The sequence below is a fragment of the Pteropus medius genome, unplaced genomic scaffold (assembly GCF_902729225.1).
Source record: "Pteropus medius unplaced genomic scaffold, Ma_sr-lr_union100, whole genome shotgun sequence".
In the NCBI taxonomy this organism is placed as follows: domain Eukaryota; kingdom Metazoa; phylum Chordata; class Mammalia; order Chiroptera; family Pteropodidae; genus Pteropus; species Pteropus medius.
The window spans coordinates 13,824,033-13,839,296 of record NW_024349803.1 but is presented as its reverse complement, the minus strand read 5'-3'; the positions used below and the strand labels follow the sequence as shown (position 1 = coordinate 13,839,296).

Sequence of the window (15,264 nt, the reverse complement as noted above, 5' to 3'; positions counted from 1 at the left end):
ACCTTCCCCTTCATTATTTCATTTAGTTCTCATAAAGCAGTGTGAGGTAGGAGAGCAGGCCTGGTGAGACAACCAAGTCTGAGAGAAGCTGAGTGTTTTTCACAAAGCTGCACAGCCAGAGTCTGGGAAAGCTGGCACTCATACTTGGCTCCTCAGACTCTCATTCCAGTTGTCTTTGACTTGGCCACACTGACACATAACATATGGTGCCTGCCTGAAACCAATTTATTATCTTCTTTCAGTATAAACTTTTCCTACAGGTACAAAAAGTTAAATATTAAGACAACAACTCAATATAGCTCTAGATTAAGGATCTTGAACCTGTCCAAGCATCAGAAATACTTTTGAAAACTTCAAAATCCAGAACTCAAAACAGACCAATGGAATCAGAATCCTTCTGGGGCTGTGCCTGGGGATCCGCATTTTTTCAAGTCCCATAGGTGATTCTGATATACAACCAGAGCTGAGAACTTCTTCATGTATGACTAAACATCACATGACTAATCCAGACTGTGGACACTGTGAGAAGAGAGAAATGGTGTGGGCTGGGGTCCCACAAAGGAGGAGAAGTCTGAGTAGGGGTTTGAAGAAGGGAAAATTTGGATTGGCCAATAGAAAAGGAAATGCACTTCAGGTCAGGGGTGTAGGAAGGTTGAAATGTGTTCAAGAGATTGTATGTTTCTGAGCAGAGGTTCACTGATCTCAAGGAATCAGGATATAAGGATGAGAATGCAGTGGCCAATGTAGATGATAAACAGGAAGGGCACCAGACAGAAGGTTAGAGGTAGGATGTTTGAACCCCACCATGCATTCCAAGATTGCCTCTTTCCACAGTCTTACCTTGGGGCTCTTAATCTCATGTCACTTTGGGTGGATTCTATGTTCTGTGATCTTTCTCTGAATTCTAGCTTTATGAGCTTGTCTCTCACAGCCCTTATCCTTCTCTACCCTGTGTGCTTATTAACTCCCACCCAGACTTCTGAGTTATTCAAGGGGTCTTATTTATCTTTTTTTCCCCAGGATTGGTGATTCTTACCTAGGGGAAATTTTGTCCCCAGGGGACATCTGACAAGATATGGGGATATATTTTGATTGTTACAACTGGAGGAGAGGGTATCACTGGTATCTAGTGGGGTGTTGCTAAATATCCTACACAGTTATAACAAAGAATTACCCATCCCCAAATGTCAGTAGTGCTAACTAGAGATGAGAAACTCTGCTTAGATAAAGTGGCAAGCACACTCGATTGCTTTATTAATAAATTAAATTTGCTGAGTTGTTGTTTAATATTAACAATTCAATATTAAATAATAAATTAATTAATCTTTGATGAATGGCTGTCTGAACAACCCAATGAATGAAAAAAGGGTTGTGCCTATCAGACACCTTTGACTACCAGATTTTATTTCATAGATAGTAAAGTTATAAAAACAAAAACATGGGAGATCAACAAAGAATTGTTAACTTTTCTTATTGCCACATATAGGTATTAAAAATAAAACCATCAACTACTATAATGATTAATAATGGTTACTTTCTAAAATAAAAGGCATTTATACTATCAAAATATAATAATATTAATAATAAAAATAAAACAGGAAAGATATTACCGACAAAGGTGAGTACAGCAGCCAACAGTTGATGTAGGCTGGTGATAAGTTCACTTTATCCAGCCCTGGACCACTGCCCTGCAACTTGGGAACCTCTAAATGAGACTACAAACTCCTGGGGGGGGAGGTATCCTGTCTTACAGGTGGCCCTCTGACTATAAATGCTGAGCATCCCAGGGAAGGCTGCTGGGGCTGCCCCACCTGTGCTGCCCACCCCTACCTTATATTCCAAGGAGAGTAAAGTCTCCGTTTTGGAAGTCCAGCTCCACTTGTGGACTACGTAGCCCTTGTAGTCATTAGTGGTCCCGCCTTCCTCATCCAAGACCAAGACATATGGGCAGCTAGGAGAGACACAGAGGTGAGGAGCTGCCACCAGGCCCCGGAAGGAAGCCATCATCACTACAGGCAGGCAGGGCTCTGAAACTCTGCCCCAGCTGGAGGAAGCTTGGAGTCCTGCAGGCAGCCTCACTTTCCCCACTGAATATGGTGTGAGGCCTCTTCACACCTGTTGATGCTATTTCAAGAATCTGTTGGGAAGGGCAGGATTGAGGGAGATGATGGAGGCTCAAGCCAAATCCAGGGATAGAAATGGAATGTGCACCCTGTTGCCCAGAAGTTCAAGTATACAGGATCTCAGGCACAAAAATGGGAACATATATAACCCAAAGTAAGTAATTTCTTCTGAGAACAGTTCTTTATGAAAGGCCAGACAAAAACCAACTTTTGGCCGGCAGAAATATGTGCTTCTCTTTAAACACTCCACAGAAGGGATGCCCATGGTCTCTTTTTCACTCTTTCCTAGTATGAAACACTTCTCTCCACTAAAGAATCCTTCCATGAACCTAGCCAGCAATCAAGTTTTTAGTGCCATGAGGATACAAGTGGAGTAGGACTTGGAGAGTTGCCATTCTCATTGGCTATAGGACACAGATCCAGCAAGCGAGGGCTTGAAAATATCTACATCCTTGTCGGCAGTGCCTCACTGCCTTCCTGGACCTCTGGACACTGCCTGGCTTCTCTTTTTCCCAAGGACTCCTATTTGCCACCTCAGTGCTTCTCTTTGTTACTCCCAGAAATATTTGCATGGAGCCAGAATTCCCCTAACCCACTCACCGGGCCTTTAGGTTGTAGTGAACACAGCCCTGGCCTTCAGCATTGAACAGGGCCAGGAAAGAGAAGTTGGGTGTGTCATTAAAGAGGCAGGTGATGGTTCTCCCTCTGCAGCACGTGGGTATCTGACACATGGCAATGTTTCCGGAGGGATAGCTGGCGGAAATGGTTAAGTAGAACTAACAACAAAACTCTTCAGGTTCTGCTCTCAGGTGCCCCAGGAAAAGCAAGTCTACAAGTCAAAGTGTTAGTTAAATGGTACATAATTCCAAGTCTTCAAAGACCCTCTTTGCACTTTGTATAAGTAACAACTAAATGACCGTGAAACTCACATGCATCTGGTGCTTTCCTGTATCTTCTTTCTATTGTTCGCAACCACCTTGTGGTAGGTATTATCGCCATTGCAAAGATGTGTAAGGTTTCCCTGAATCTGAAGGATGTCCTGGGATGGTGGGACTTTCATTGCTAAAACCAGGAAACTCCTGAGCAAAACAGGATGAACTGATTACTCAACAAACGAGGAATCCAAGGTGAAGAGAAATGATCTGCTTCATATCACACCACAAGAAAGTGATAGAGCCAGTATCTCAGCTCTGAGGCCGGTGATATTTCTAATGCTGCTAGGCTGCCTCCCCTTCTGACCTATCTAGGAGAGTGGTCAATGTTTCCCTGCTCATTTCCTACTAAGGAGGCCCAAGAAGCATTGGTTCCAACTAAGAGGGATATGATTTGGGCAGCTACTATCCTGTTTGCAGGAATTTCAGGAGTATCCCAGACAAAAGAATTTCAGTGGTTGGGACTAGGGTCCATCTCCTTAATCCTTTCCCACCAACTGATAAAAAATAAAATATAAATTTAAATTATAAAAATTAACCAAACAGAAATTCTGAAGTTGAACAGTATGATAAATAAAAAGAAAAAAAAATCATTAGATGGATTTAGCATCAGATTGGAGCAGTAGAAGAAAGAATCAGTGGATCGAAAGATAGATTAATTGAAATTAATCCTGTCTGAAAGAAAAAAGGATGAAGAAAAATTAACAAAGACTAGTGGGAGACTACCAAGCAGACCAATATAACAAGAGTCCCAGAAGGAGAGGAGAGAGAGAAGAGGGCAGAAATAATATTTGAAGAATAATGGCTGAAATTTGCCCATATTTTATGAAAGACATTAATCCGCACATTCAAGAAGCTCCACAAATTCCAAGTAGGATAAATTCAAAGAGAGCCACACTGAGACACATTATTATCAAACTACCAATAGAGAAAGATAAAGAGAGAATCTTGAAAGCAGCAAAAGAGACTTGTCATTACAATGGATCCTCAGTAAGATTAATGGCCAATTTCTCATCAGAACCTGTCCTTCAACAATGAAGGAGAAATTAAGACTTCGCAGATAACAAAAGCTGAGGACATTCACCACTCCAAGAAACACTGAAAGGAGTCTTTCAGGCTGAAATGAAAGGACACTTAGCAGTAACTCAGAGACAGGCAAAGAAATAAGGACATCAGTAAAGTAATTCTATAAGTAAATATAAAAGCCATTATTATAGTATTTTTGGTTTATAATGCCTCTTTTCTCCTATATGACTTGAAAAAACAAGTACATAAAATAATAATTGTAAATCTATGTTAATGATATGTATATATAAAGATGTAATTTCTAATAAAAAACATTATAAAGGAGGAGGAATGGAGCTGTATAGGAGCAGAGTTTTTATACTGTTAAAGCTAAGTTAGTATTAATTCAAACTAGTTTGTTGTCAATTGAATTCTCAAGTGTATTAGTTTCCTTGGGCTGCTGTAACTAAGTCCCACAGACTGGGTCACATGAACAGCATAAATTTATTATCTCATAGTTCTGGAGCCTAGAAGTCTGAAATCAAGTTATTAATAGGGCCATACTTTTGGAGGCTCCAGAGAAGAAGTCTTCCTTACCTCTTCCCAGTTTCTAGTGGTGGTTAGGAATCTTTGGTATTCTTTGGTTTATAGCTACATCATTCTAATCTCTATCTCAGTCATCACATGGCCTTAATCTCTCTGTATGTGCCTATTTTCCTGCCTTTTAAGGATATCAGCCATTGTATTAGAGCTCACACAAATCCGACATGTGCATGTTAACTTAATAATCACATCTGCAAAGACCTTATTTCTAAATATGATCATATTCTGAGATTTCAGGTGGACATAAAATTTGGACAGACACCATTCAACCCATTACACCAAGGTAACCACTAAGAAAATAACATAAAAATATGGAGAAAAGAAAATGAGAAAGGAATCAAAATGGCATGCTACAAAAAATCAATTACACACAAAAGGAGGCAACAATGGAGGCACTGAGGAACAAATAAGATATGACACAGAAAACAAAGAGCAAAGTGGAAGGATTAAGTCCTTCCATATCAACAATTACTTTAAATATAAATGGATTAAACTCTGCAAACAAAGGCAGAGATTAACAGAATGGATTTTTTTTAAAAAACATAATCTACCTATATGCTCTCTACAAGAGACTCACTTTAGATTCAAAGACATGACTAGGTTGAAAGTGAAATGATAGAAAAGGATGTTCCATGCAAATAGCAACCAAGAGAGAGCAAAGCTGGCTGTAGTGATATGAAAAATAAACTAAGTAAAAATTTTTTTATAAGAGAGAAAGAAGGACATTCTGAATTGAGAAAATGGTCAATGCCTCAAGAAAGTAGAACAGTTATCTATCTATCTATCTATCTATCTATCTATCTATCTATCTATCTATAGTTATATATATATATATATATATATATATATATATATATATTAGGTGTGTGTGTGTATATATATATATATATATGTATATATATATATATATACACACACACACACACAGAGCCTCAAGATATATAAAAGCAAAAATTGACAGAATTAAAAGGATAAATACTTCTACAATAAGAGTTGAAGACTTCACTGCTTCACTTTCAATAATGCATAGAACAATTAGGCATAAAATCAATAGAGAAATAAAAGACTTGAACAATATTATAAACCAACTAAACCTACCACTCATACACAAAACACCCCACCCAAAACCAGCAGAATACACATTCTTCTCAAGTTCACATGGATGATTCTCTGGTACAGACAATATGTTAGGCCACAAAATAGGTCTCAATAAACTTTAAAAGATTATAACCATAGAGAGTATATTTCAACAGAACAAAATTAGAAATCACTGGCAGAGGGAAATTTGAAAAATTCACAAATAGATGGAAATTAAACAACACACTCAATCAATGGAAAAAGAAGAAATCACAAGGAAAATTGAAAAAACTTTGAGATAAATGAAAACAAAAACACAGCATACCAAAACTTATGGGATAAAGTGAAAGCAGTGCTCAGAAAGAAGTTTAGAGCTATAAATATTGACATTAAAGGAGAAGAAAGATCTCAAATCAATAACCAAAACTTCCATTTTATTGAACTATAAAAAAGAAGAGCAAAGTAAAGCTAAAGCTAACAGAAGGAAAGAAATAATGACAATTAGAGTAGAGAAAAACAAAACAGAGACTAGAAAAACAATAGAGAGGACTGAAAAATTAGTTCTTTGACGAGATCAACAAAATTGACAAAACTCTAGCTACACTGACAGAGAAATAAGGAAGACTCAAATTTCTGAAATTATGAATGAAAGTGGAGACATTATTACTGACCTTTCAGAAATAATTTTTAAAAAATCATAAGAGAATTATATGAACAATTGTATATCTTCATGTTAAATAACCTAGCTGAAAGGACCAATTCCTAGAAACACGCAAAAAAAGTCACAGGATACAGAATCAACACACAAAAACAAGTTGTTCTTCATGAATGCAAGACGTTTTTCCATTCTTTACAGTCTTCTTTAATTTATTTCAACAATATTTTATGGTTTTCAGTGAACAAGTCTTATACCTTTTTGGTTGAATTTATTCCAAAGAATTCTATTCTTTTTGATGCTATTGTAAATGGTATCATTTCTTTTTGTTCATTGCTTTTTATTGTTGTACATACAGCAGTTCAGATCATTTGTTACTAGTATTCATGGATTAGAGAATTAATACTGTTAGTGGCAATATCCCCCAAAGTGACCTACAGATTCAATGCAATATCTACAAAGTCCCAATAATCTTTTTTTTTTTGCAGAAATAGAAAACTTATCCTAAAATTCATATAGAATTGCAAAAAACTCAAGTAACCAAAATAATCTTGAAAAAAAAAAAAACAGAGTTGGAAGACTCACACTTCCTGATTTCAACACTACAAAGCTGCAATAATCAAAACAGTGTGGTACTGGCATAATAATAGACATATAAATCAATGGAATATCATTGAAAGTCCAAAAATAAACCATAATATTTATAGTCAACTGATTTTAAACAAGAGTGCCAAGGCCATTCAAATGAGGGAAAGAATAATCTCTCCAACAAACAGCGTTGGGATGATTGGGTAGCATATGCAAAAGAATGAAGATGGATCCTGATCTCACACCATGTGAAAAAAATCAGCTCAAAATAGATCAAAGATCTAAATGTAAGAGCTATAACTATAAAACTTTCAGAAAAAAATAAAAACCACCAGGAATAAGCTACGGTTTCTCAGATATGAAAACCAAAGCACAAGAACAAAAAAAAAGAAAAATAGGACTTTATCAAAATTAAACATTTTTGTACACCAAAAGATGCTATCAGGAATGTAAAAAGACACCCACAGTATAGGAAAAATATTTTCAAATCACATATCTGATAAGAGTCCAGCATCCATAATATATAAAGAACTCTTAAAACTCAACAAGAAAAAGATAATCAACAAACAGGCAAAGGACTTGAATACATATTTCTATAAAGAAGATACACAAAGAAGTCACATGAAGATGCTCAAAATTATTAGTTATTAGAGAAATGCAAGTCAAAACCACAATGAGATATCACTTAATACCCACTAGAATGGTTGGAATTTAAAAAATTGGAAAATATCAATTATAATCAAGGATGAAGAAATTGGAAACCCCATACATTGCTGGTGGGAATGTAAAATGGTGCAGCCACTATGGAAAACACTTTGGAGGTTCCTCAATAAGTTAAACATAGAATTACCATATGACCCAGTAATTGCTCTCTTAGGTATAGACCCCCAAGAATTGACAAAAGTTGTGCAAATAAAAACATACAAGAATGTTCATAGCAGCATTATTCCCAATAGTCGAATGGAAACAACCTCATGTCCACAAACAAAAGAATGAATTTTAAAAAGTGGTATATCCATATAATAGAATATGATTCAGTCATAAAAAGGAAGGAAATTTGGATACATGCTACAACATAATGAAAACATTATATTAAATGAAAGAAGCCAGACACAAAAGGCCACATATTATAGGATTCCATTTATATAAGATATCCAAAATAGGCAAATCCATAGAGACAAAATATATTGGTGATCATCAGGGGCTGTTTACTCCACACTTAATAGGTGTAGGGTTTTCTTTGGGATGATAAAAAGATTTTAAAACTTGAAAGAGGTTGTGGTTACACAACATTGTAAAAGTACTAAATTCCACTGAATTGTACACATAAAAGGATCAATTTTATGTTTTGTGAATTTCACCCCCCACTTAAAAAAAAGAAATGAAGTACTGATGCATACTACAGATGACCCTTTAACAACATAAGGGTTAGTGATCCTGACTGCCCCTGTGGTCGAAAATCTGCATATGACTTAAGTCGGCCCTCCACATACAGGAATTCTCAACAGAATCAACTGCTGAGCCCACTGTTCTGTGGAAGCCATGAGGCAAAGGAAGTGTTTTCCAAACATTTTCTCTACTCAAGAGAGATCCCAAGTTGCACATGTGTTTAAACCATTTGAACACAGTAACACAGAATTTCTTTTTCAAGATCACTGAGTTCAACTTCCTTATTTTATAATGGAGGGAAGTGAGGTCAAGAGATATAAAGTGACTTGTGCATGTTCACCAAGAACTGGGCCTAGAAACAAATTAATTGCCAGGATGTGATCATTGCTGGGGTATGGGTCAAGCGTGCCATTAGTGATGACCTGCAGGTTTCAGGTGGTCCCACATCAGGGGGGCCTCACCACTCTTGAGACAGGTAAGAGAACAAGGATCCCAGCAGGCTGGTGTTGGGCCTGATCATAGACTAGTCCACCATCTCTGGTCCTGCTGATAGCACCCTGATTCAGAGACACAACTTCACAAGGAGCTCAGGGGGATTATCCTATTTGATGTAGTGTAGAGTCAGAAAAGGGGGGAGGCAGAAGCCCCATGACCAACAGTGAGCAGCAGCTACCCTGGAAGGAGTGTGCTGTGTTCACTATCACAGGGCACATTAGAAGCAGGGCCGAGCAGAGTGTGATGAATGGATTCATTCATGGTCAAAAACAATAGGACTCCTTTGGCAGGGTGCTTAAATTCTGAATTCCCAGATCAGTGGAGAGGGCTGTTGCCAGGCAGGCCTGTCTGGGCAGCCTGTTTGACAACTCAGAGAACCACCCTCTCCTCCAAAGGTAGGGGACACTGAGTGTCCAGTGGTTTTGATCAGTCCCCTTCAATCTTCCTTATCCCGCTCCCTGCTAGAGAAAACAATCCTGAAAGGCATGAAACGGTGCCTGAGAGAGAGCTCTAAATGGAGGTGAGGCAGCCCTGGACCCAGGCCCGGCTCTGGTACCAAATTCTTTTTGTGACATCGAGTGAGTCACAGTCCTACAATCAAGGGGTAGGAATGAATGGCTTGGTGTCATCCCTCTTTGACAGCTATCTAGCTCAGACTGCAGAATCTGGGATAATCGTTTCTCCTTCTCTGACCTCAGCCTTGCTGTCAAATGTGTCGGGTATCTGGGGTCTGGACCAGTTCTAGCACATGTTGAAGAGTGGGTGACAGGGCCTCTGCAAAAAACACAGGGGTCCAAGGTGACTTTCTCATCAGCAGCTTCCCACCCAGACTTTCTCCAAAGGGCACCTTCTCTGACCTGAAGAAACTCTTAATATCCTGGAGGACCTGTCACCAGGCTTCTCTGATCAATAAAACTGAAAACAAAAAACAAACAAGACAAACAAAAACTCATAGATACAGACAGTAACAGTTCAGTGATTACCAGAAGAAAAGGAGGGAGGTGGGGAGATAGAAAAGGGTGACAGAAGGAGATTTGACTCTGGGTGGGGAACACACAATGTAATATAGAGATGATGTGTTTTTGAGTTGTACCCTTGAAACCTATATAATTGTATTAACCAATGTCACCTCAATAAATTTTTTAAAAATTCAAAGTAAATACTAAGGCTTTTTCTGGCCCAGACGTTCCCTAGAGCTGAATTATTGGGAGAAAAGGCAGCACCAAACAAAAGGATACTAAACGAAGGAAGTCCCATCATAGAAGGTGTAATGCAACTTGATGGTCTTCTTGGATCCCTTCCAATCCTGAGAGTGCCGGCTGAAGTGAGCATGTTGGGTGGGAGGCTGGTGAGGGGTGGAAGTAGAAGTTTGAGCACCTGGAGTTTGAGGGTGATGAGAGCTCGAGGTTTGAGTGTCCCCTTTTGGGGCCGACATTGGTTGAGAGGGCACCTTTGCCTTGTAGTGGCGTAAGATCATGGGGTAGAAGACATTCCTCCCTTTCCACAAGGTCCTTTCGGCTTCTCTGCAGAGAAGGAGACCAACATATCTTCTAGCCACTTGGCTCTCACTCACCAGGGAGGCTTTCTACAGGCCCGCCCCCCACCAGCTCCCAAGACTCCCATTCCATTTCCCTGTCCCAAAAGTATGTGTTCCCACTCCACACCCCTCATCCTTAAAAGTAGTGTTTTTAGGAAAATTGGGAAGGTCCCGGTACTCCTCTGAGACCAGTCCTTTCCACCTATAGTGCTAGGTGAGGACCTATGGAATGGGACTGCTTTTAGAGGGGGACCTAGGGGATCAGTCCTGATGTTACAGGGAGAGAAGGCTTCCTTCCAGAATGTCACAGTAAGGGGCGACACTTGGTGGTTGCCCTCTACTCATGCTCTGTATCTGTAATTGCCCAGGGAGTCCAAGACATATATGGCTTAGATATGACTAGGTTTTAAATCCTTTATGGTCCATGGTCTGAGATTTTGGAGAAATGTAGACTTAACTTGCCGGGACTTGTGGGACCCACAAAATCATAAATATTATTAATCATCCATGTTAATATTTTTTGTTTTGAAAGGTGTTTCTTTTCTTTTTTTCTTTCTTTCTTTCTTTTTTTCTTTTTGTAGGAGAACTCTGACAAATTATGTTAAGAAAGAAACTTTCAGGGCACAAGGCTGCAGACTATAAGAAGTCCTGCAAATGGGGTATCACTGGTGAGGAGGCAAAGATCAGTGCATGGGGTCAGGCTCACCAAGATGCAGAACCTCAGGCAATGCCTTACCTGCCTGGTTGGGCTGCCTTAGCTTCCTTATCTGCAAAATGGGTATAAATTCTGTCTTCCTCATGAGGTCGAATGAGGACTGAAAAGGATTGTGAGTGGGAAGGATGGTTACAGGCTGTCACCCTGTCACTATTGTTGGGGGCACTGGGTACCTGACACTTGCTGGCACAGTTCAGACACTTTTGTGATATTCCCCTTCATGCGCACACAGGCTACTGGTGGCTGTGTCTTCCTCTTCCATCCACCCCCAACCACTGAGGTGCTCACATATGGCGACACATCTCCTGCAGCTTCTCCCGGGCTTCTGGGCAGGGGTCACTGATCTCCACATTGTCAGATACAGAGGTTCCCATTCCTCGTTGAGGGGATGACATGGTTATCTCTTCTAAATTTTTTGATTTGCCTGTAGTTGGAGATGAAGAGGTTAGACAGGGGTTTTAGAAAATGGTTTCTCCTGGGGAGAGGGGTTGGGGAGAGCAGAAGAGCAGCATCCCCTGAAAGTCAAAATAATTGGGAGAATCGTTTATGCTTCCTTGGGACAGGAATCCCTATTTTATAAGGTCACTTATAGGGTCACTGATAAAACAGAGACATCACTCCGTAAGCCAACAAAGCATGTATCAGGAACAGACTTGTGCAGAATGATGAATCCAGCCATGTTTCCTTAAAGGCAGCCTTGTTCTAGGTGGAGAGAGCACAGATGTGTGCTGCTGTGGATACTTAAGTGATTCCCTTCTTATATTTTTGATTAAAGACCAAAAATCTCAATTCCATCTTGATCGGTTTCAACACTTCTCTGATGTTGGTTAATCTCAGGCCTTCTGCAGAGGAAAGTGTGGATCCATTGAGACTATAATTTTTTTAATAGTGTGGTAAAATACACATAACAAAAATTTACCATCTTACCATTTTTAAGTGTATAGTTCAGTGGTATTAAATACATCCACATTGCTGGACAACCATTACCACTATCCATCTCAATAACTCTTTTCATCTTGTAAAATTAAAACTCTGTACCCATTAAACAATAACTCCCCATTCTCTACTACTGCAGTCCCTGGGAACTACCATTCTACTTTTTGTCTTTTTGATTACTCTCAGTACCTCATATAAGTGGAATCACACAGTATTTATCTTTTCGTGACTGCCTTATTTCACACAGCATAAGGTCCTCAAGGTTCATCCATGTTGTAACATGTGTCAGAATTTCTTTCCTTTTTAAGGCTGAGTAATATTCCAATGTACATATAGACCATATTTTATTTATCCATTTATCCATTGATGGACACTTGGGTTGCTTCCATATTTTAGCTATTGTGAATAATACTACTATGAACATGGGTATACAAATATGTCTTCAAGACCCTGCTTTCAATTATTTTGATATATATCCAGAAGTAAAATTGCTGCATCTTATAGTAATTCCATTTTAAATTTTTTGAGGAACTGCCATACAGTTTACTACAGTGGCTATACCATTTTATATTCTCATCAGCAGCATGCAAGTGTTTCAATATCCTCTTCAACTCTTATTGTTTGCTTTTGTAATAGTGGATATCCTACTGGGGGTGAAGTGGTATCTCATTATAGTTTTGATTGGTATTTCCCTAATGATTAGTGATGTTGATCATCTTTCATGTGCTTATTGGCCATTTGAATATCTTCTTTGGAGAAATATTTATTCAAGTCCTTTGCCCATTTCAATTTAGGTTTGTTGTTGTTGTTGAGTTTTAAAGTTCTCTTCATATTCTGGATATCAACTCCTTATCAAATATAGAATTGGCAAATATTTTCTCCCATTCTGTAGGCTGCCTTTTTTTACTCTGTGGATAGTGTCTTTGATGCACAAAATTAATACATTTCCATAAAGTCCAATTTGTCTTTTTTCTTGTGTTGTCTGTGCCTTTGGTGTTATAGCCAAGAAATCATTGCCAAATCCAATGCCATAAAATCTTTCTCCAAAGTTTTCTTCTAAGAGTTGTATTGTTTTAGTTCTTACATTTTGGCCCTTGGTCCATCTGAAGTTAATTTTTGTATATGGTGTCAGGTAAGGGTCCAATTTCATTCTTTTGCATGTAGATGTCCAATTTTCTCAGCACCATTTGTTGAAAAAATGGTTCTTTCTCCAATTGAATGGTCTTAGCACCTTGTCAAAAATCATTTGACCATATACGCATAAGTTTACTTTTGGGCTCTTTATTCTATCCCATTGGTCTATATGCCTGTCTTTATGCCAACATCACACTGTTTTGATTACTGTAGATTTACAGTAAGTTTTGAAATTAAGAACTGTCAGTCTTCCAGTTTTGTTCTTTTTCAAGATTGCTTTGGCTATTCATGGGTCTCTTGAGATTCCATGTGAATTTTAAGATGAGCTTTTCTATTTCTACAAAAAACACAATTGGGATTTGGATAGAGAGTGCACTGAATCTGTAGATTGCCCTGGGTAGTATTGACATTTTAACAATATTAAGTCTTCTAACCCATAAAAAGAGGATCTGTTTCCATTTATTTATATCGTTTTTAATTTCTTTCAGCAATATTTTGTAGTTTTCACTGTACAAGTCTTTCACCTCCTTGGTTAATTTCTGAGTATTTTATTTCTTGTAAATGGAATCATTTTTCTAATTTCCTTTTCAGATTGTTCATTGCTCATGTATAAAAATACAACTGATTTCTGTGTGTTGCCTTTATCCTGGTACTTTGCTGAATTCATTTATTTGTTCCATTGGTTTGCTTTTTTTTTTTTTTGGTGGGATCTGTAGGGTTTTTACATATAAAATTATATTATCTGCAGAAATAATTTTATTTCTTCCTTTCCAATTTGGATGTCTTTTATGCCTTTTCTTGTGTAATTGTTCTAGCTAGGATTTCCAGTCCTATGTTGAGTAGAAGTGGTGAAAGCAGGCATCCTTCCCTTGTTCCTAATCTTAGAAGACAAGCTTACAGTCTTTCACCATTGAGTATAATGTTTACTGTGGGTTTTTCATATATGGCTTTTATTATATGGAGATGGTTTCCTTCTATTCCTAGTTTGTTGTGTTTTTGTCATGAAAGTGTATTAAATTTTGTCAAATGCTTTTTCTGCATTAATCGAGATGATCATATGTTTGTTTTCTTTCTCCATTTTGTTAATGTGGTGAATTACATTTTTTTTTTTTTGTATGTTGAATCATCTTTGCATTCCAGGAATAAATCTCTCTTGATATATGGTGCATAATCCTTTTAATATGCTGCTGAATTCTGTTTGCTAGTATTTTGTTGAGGAATTTTGCATCAATGTTCATAAGGGATATTGGTCTGCAGTTTTGCTTCTATCGTAGTGTCTTTCTCTGGTCCTGGTATCAGGTTAATGCTTGCTTCATAGAATAAGTTGGGAAGTGTTCCCTCTTTAAGTTTTCGGAAAAGTTTGAGAATGATTGGCATTAGTTCTTCTTTAAATGTCTAGTAGAATTTACCTTTGAAGCCATCAGGGCTTTTCTTTGTTGGGAATTGTTTTTTTGGTTACTGATCCAATCTCCTTACCATTTATAAGTCTATTTAAATTTTCTATTTCCTCATGATAGTCTTGGTAGGTTTTGTTTCTAGGAATCTGTCCATTTTATGTAGGTTATCCAATTTGCTGGTGTACAATTGTTCCAAGTAGTCTTGTATAATCCTTTTATTTCTGGAGAATTATTAATAATGTCCCTTTTTCCATTTATTTTAGTAATTTGAGTCTTCCCTTTTTTCTAGCTAAAGATTTGCTAATTGTGTTGATGTTTTCAAAGAATTACATTTTCTCTATTTTTTCTTATTCTTTACTTCATTCATCTCCACTCTAATCTTTATTATTTTCTTCTTTCTCTAACTTTGGATTTAGTTTCTTGTCTTTTTTCTAGTTCCTTAAGTTAGGTGGCTTGAGATTTTTCTTATCTTTTAATGTAAGCATTTATAACTATAAATTTCCCCCTTAGTATCACTTTCACTGCAACTCGTAAGTTTTGGTAAGTTATCTGTTCATTTTCACTTATCTCTAAGTATTTTCTAATTTCCTTTTGTAAATTTTCCAGTTTTTTTTTCTGTTATCAATTTCTAACTTCATTCCATTATGGTTGGAGAAGATACTTTGTACACTACCTATC

General features: G+C 37.8%; 1 protein-coding gene across 1 annotated transcript in view; it reads right to left on the bottom strand.

Annotated features, from left to right (window-relative positions):
• Positions 1–15,264, bottom strand: part of CUNH3orf20 (chromosome unknown C3orf20 homolog) — a 65,185-nt gene that overhangs the window by 38,827 nt on the left and 11,094 nt on the right. The window contains exons 4-7 of the mRNA XM_039837365.1: positions 11,408–11,543; positions 10,106–10,390; positions 2,724–2,876; positions 1,831–1,951 (exon numbers count right to left, since the gene is read on the bottom strand). Coding sequence (XP_039693299.1) covers positions 1,831–1,951; positions 2,724–2,876; positions 10,106–10,390; positions 11,408–11,543 — 695 coding nt within the window. The remainder of the gene's footprint in view (positions 1–1,830; positions 1,952–2,723; positions 2,877–10,105; positions 10,391–11,407; positions 11,544–15,264) is intronic.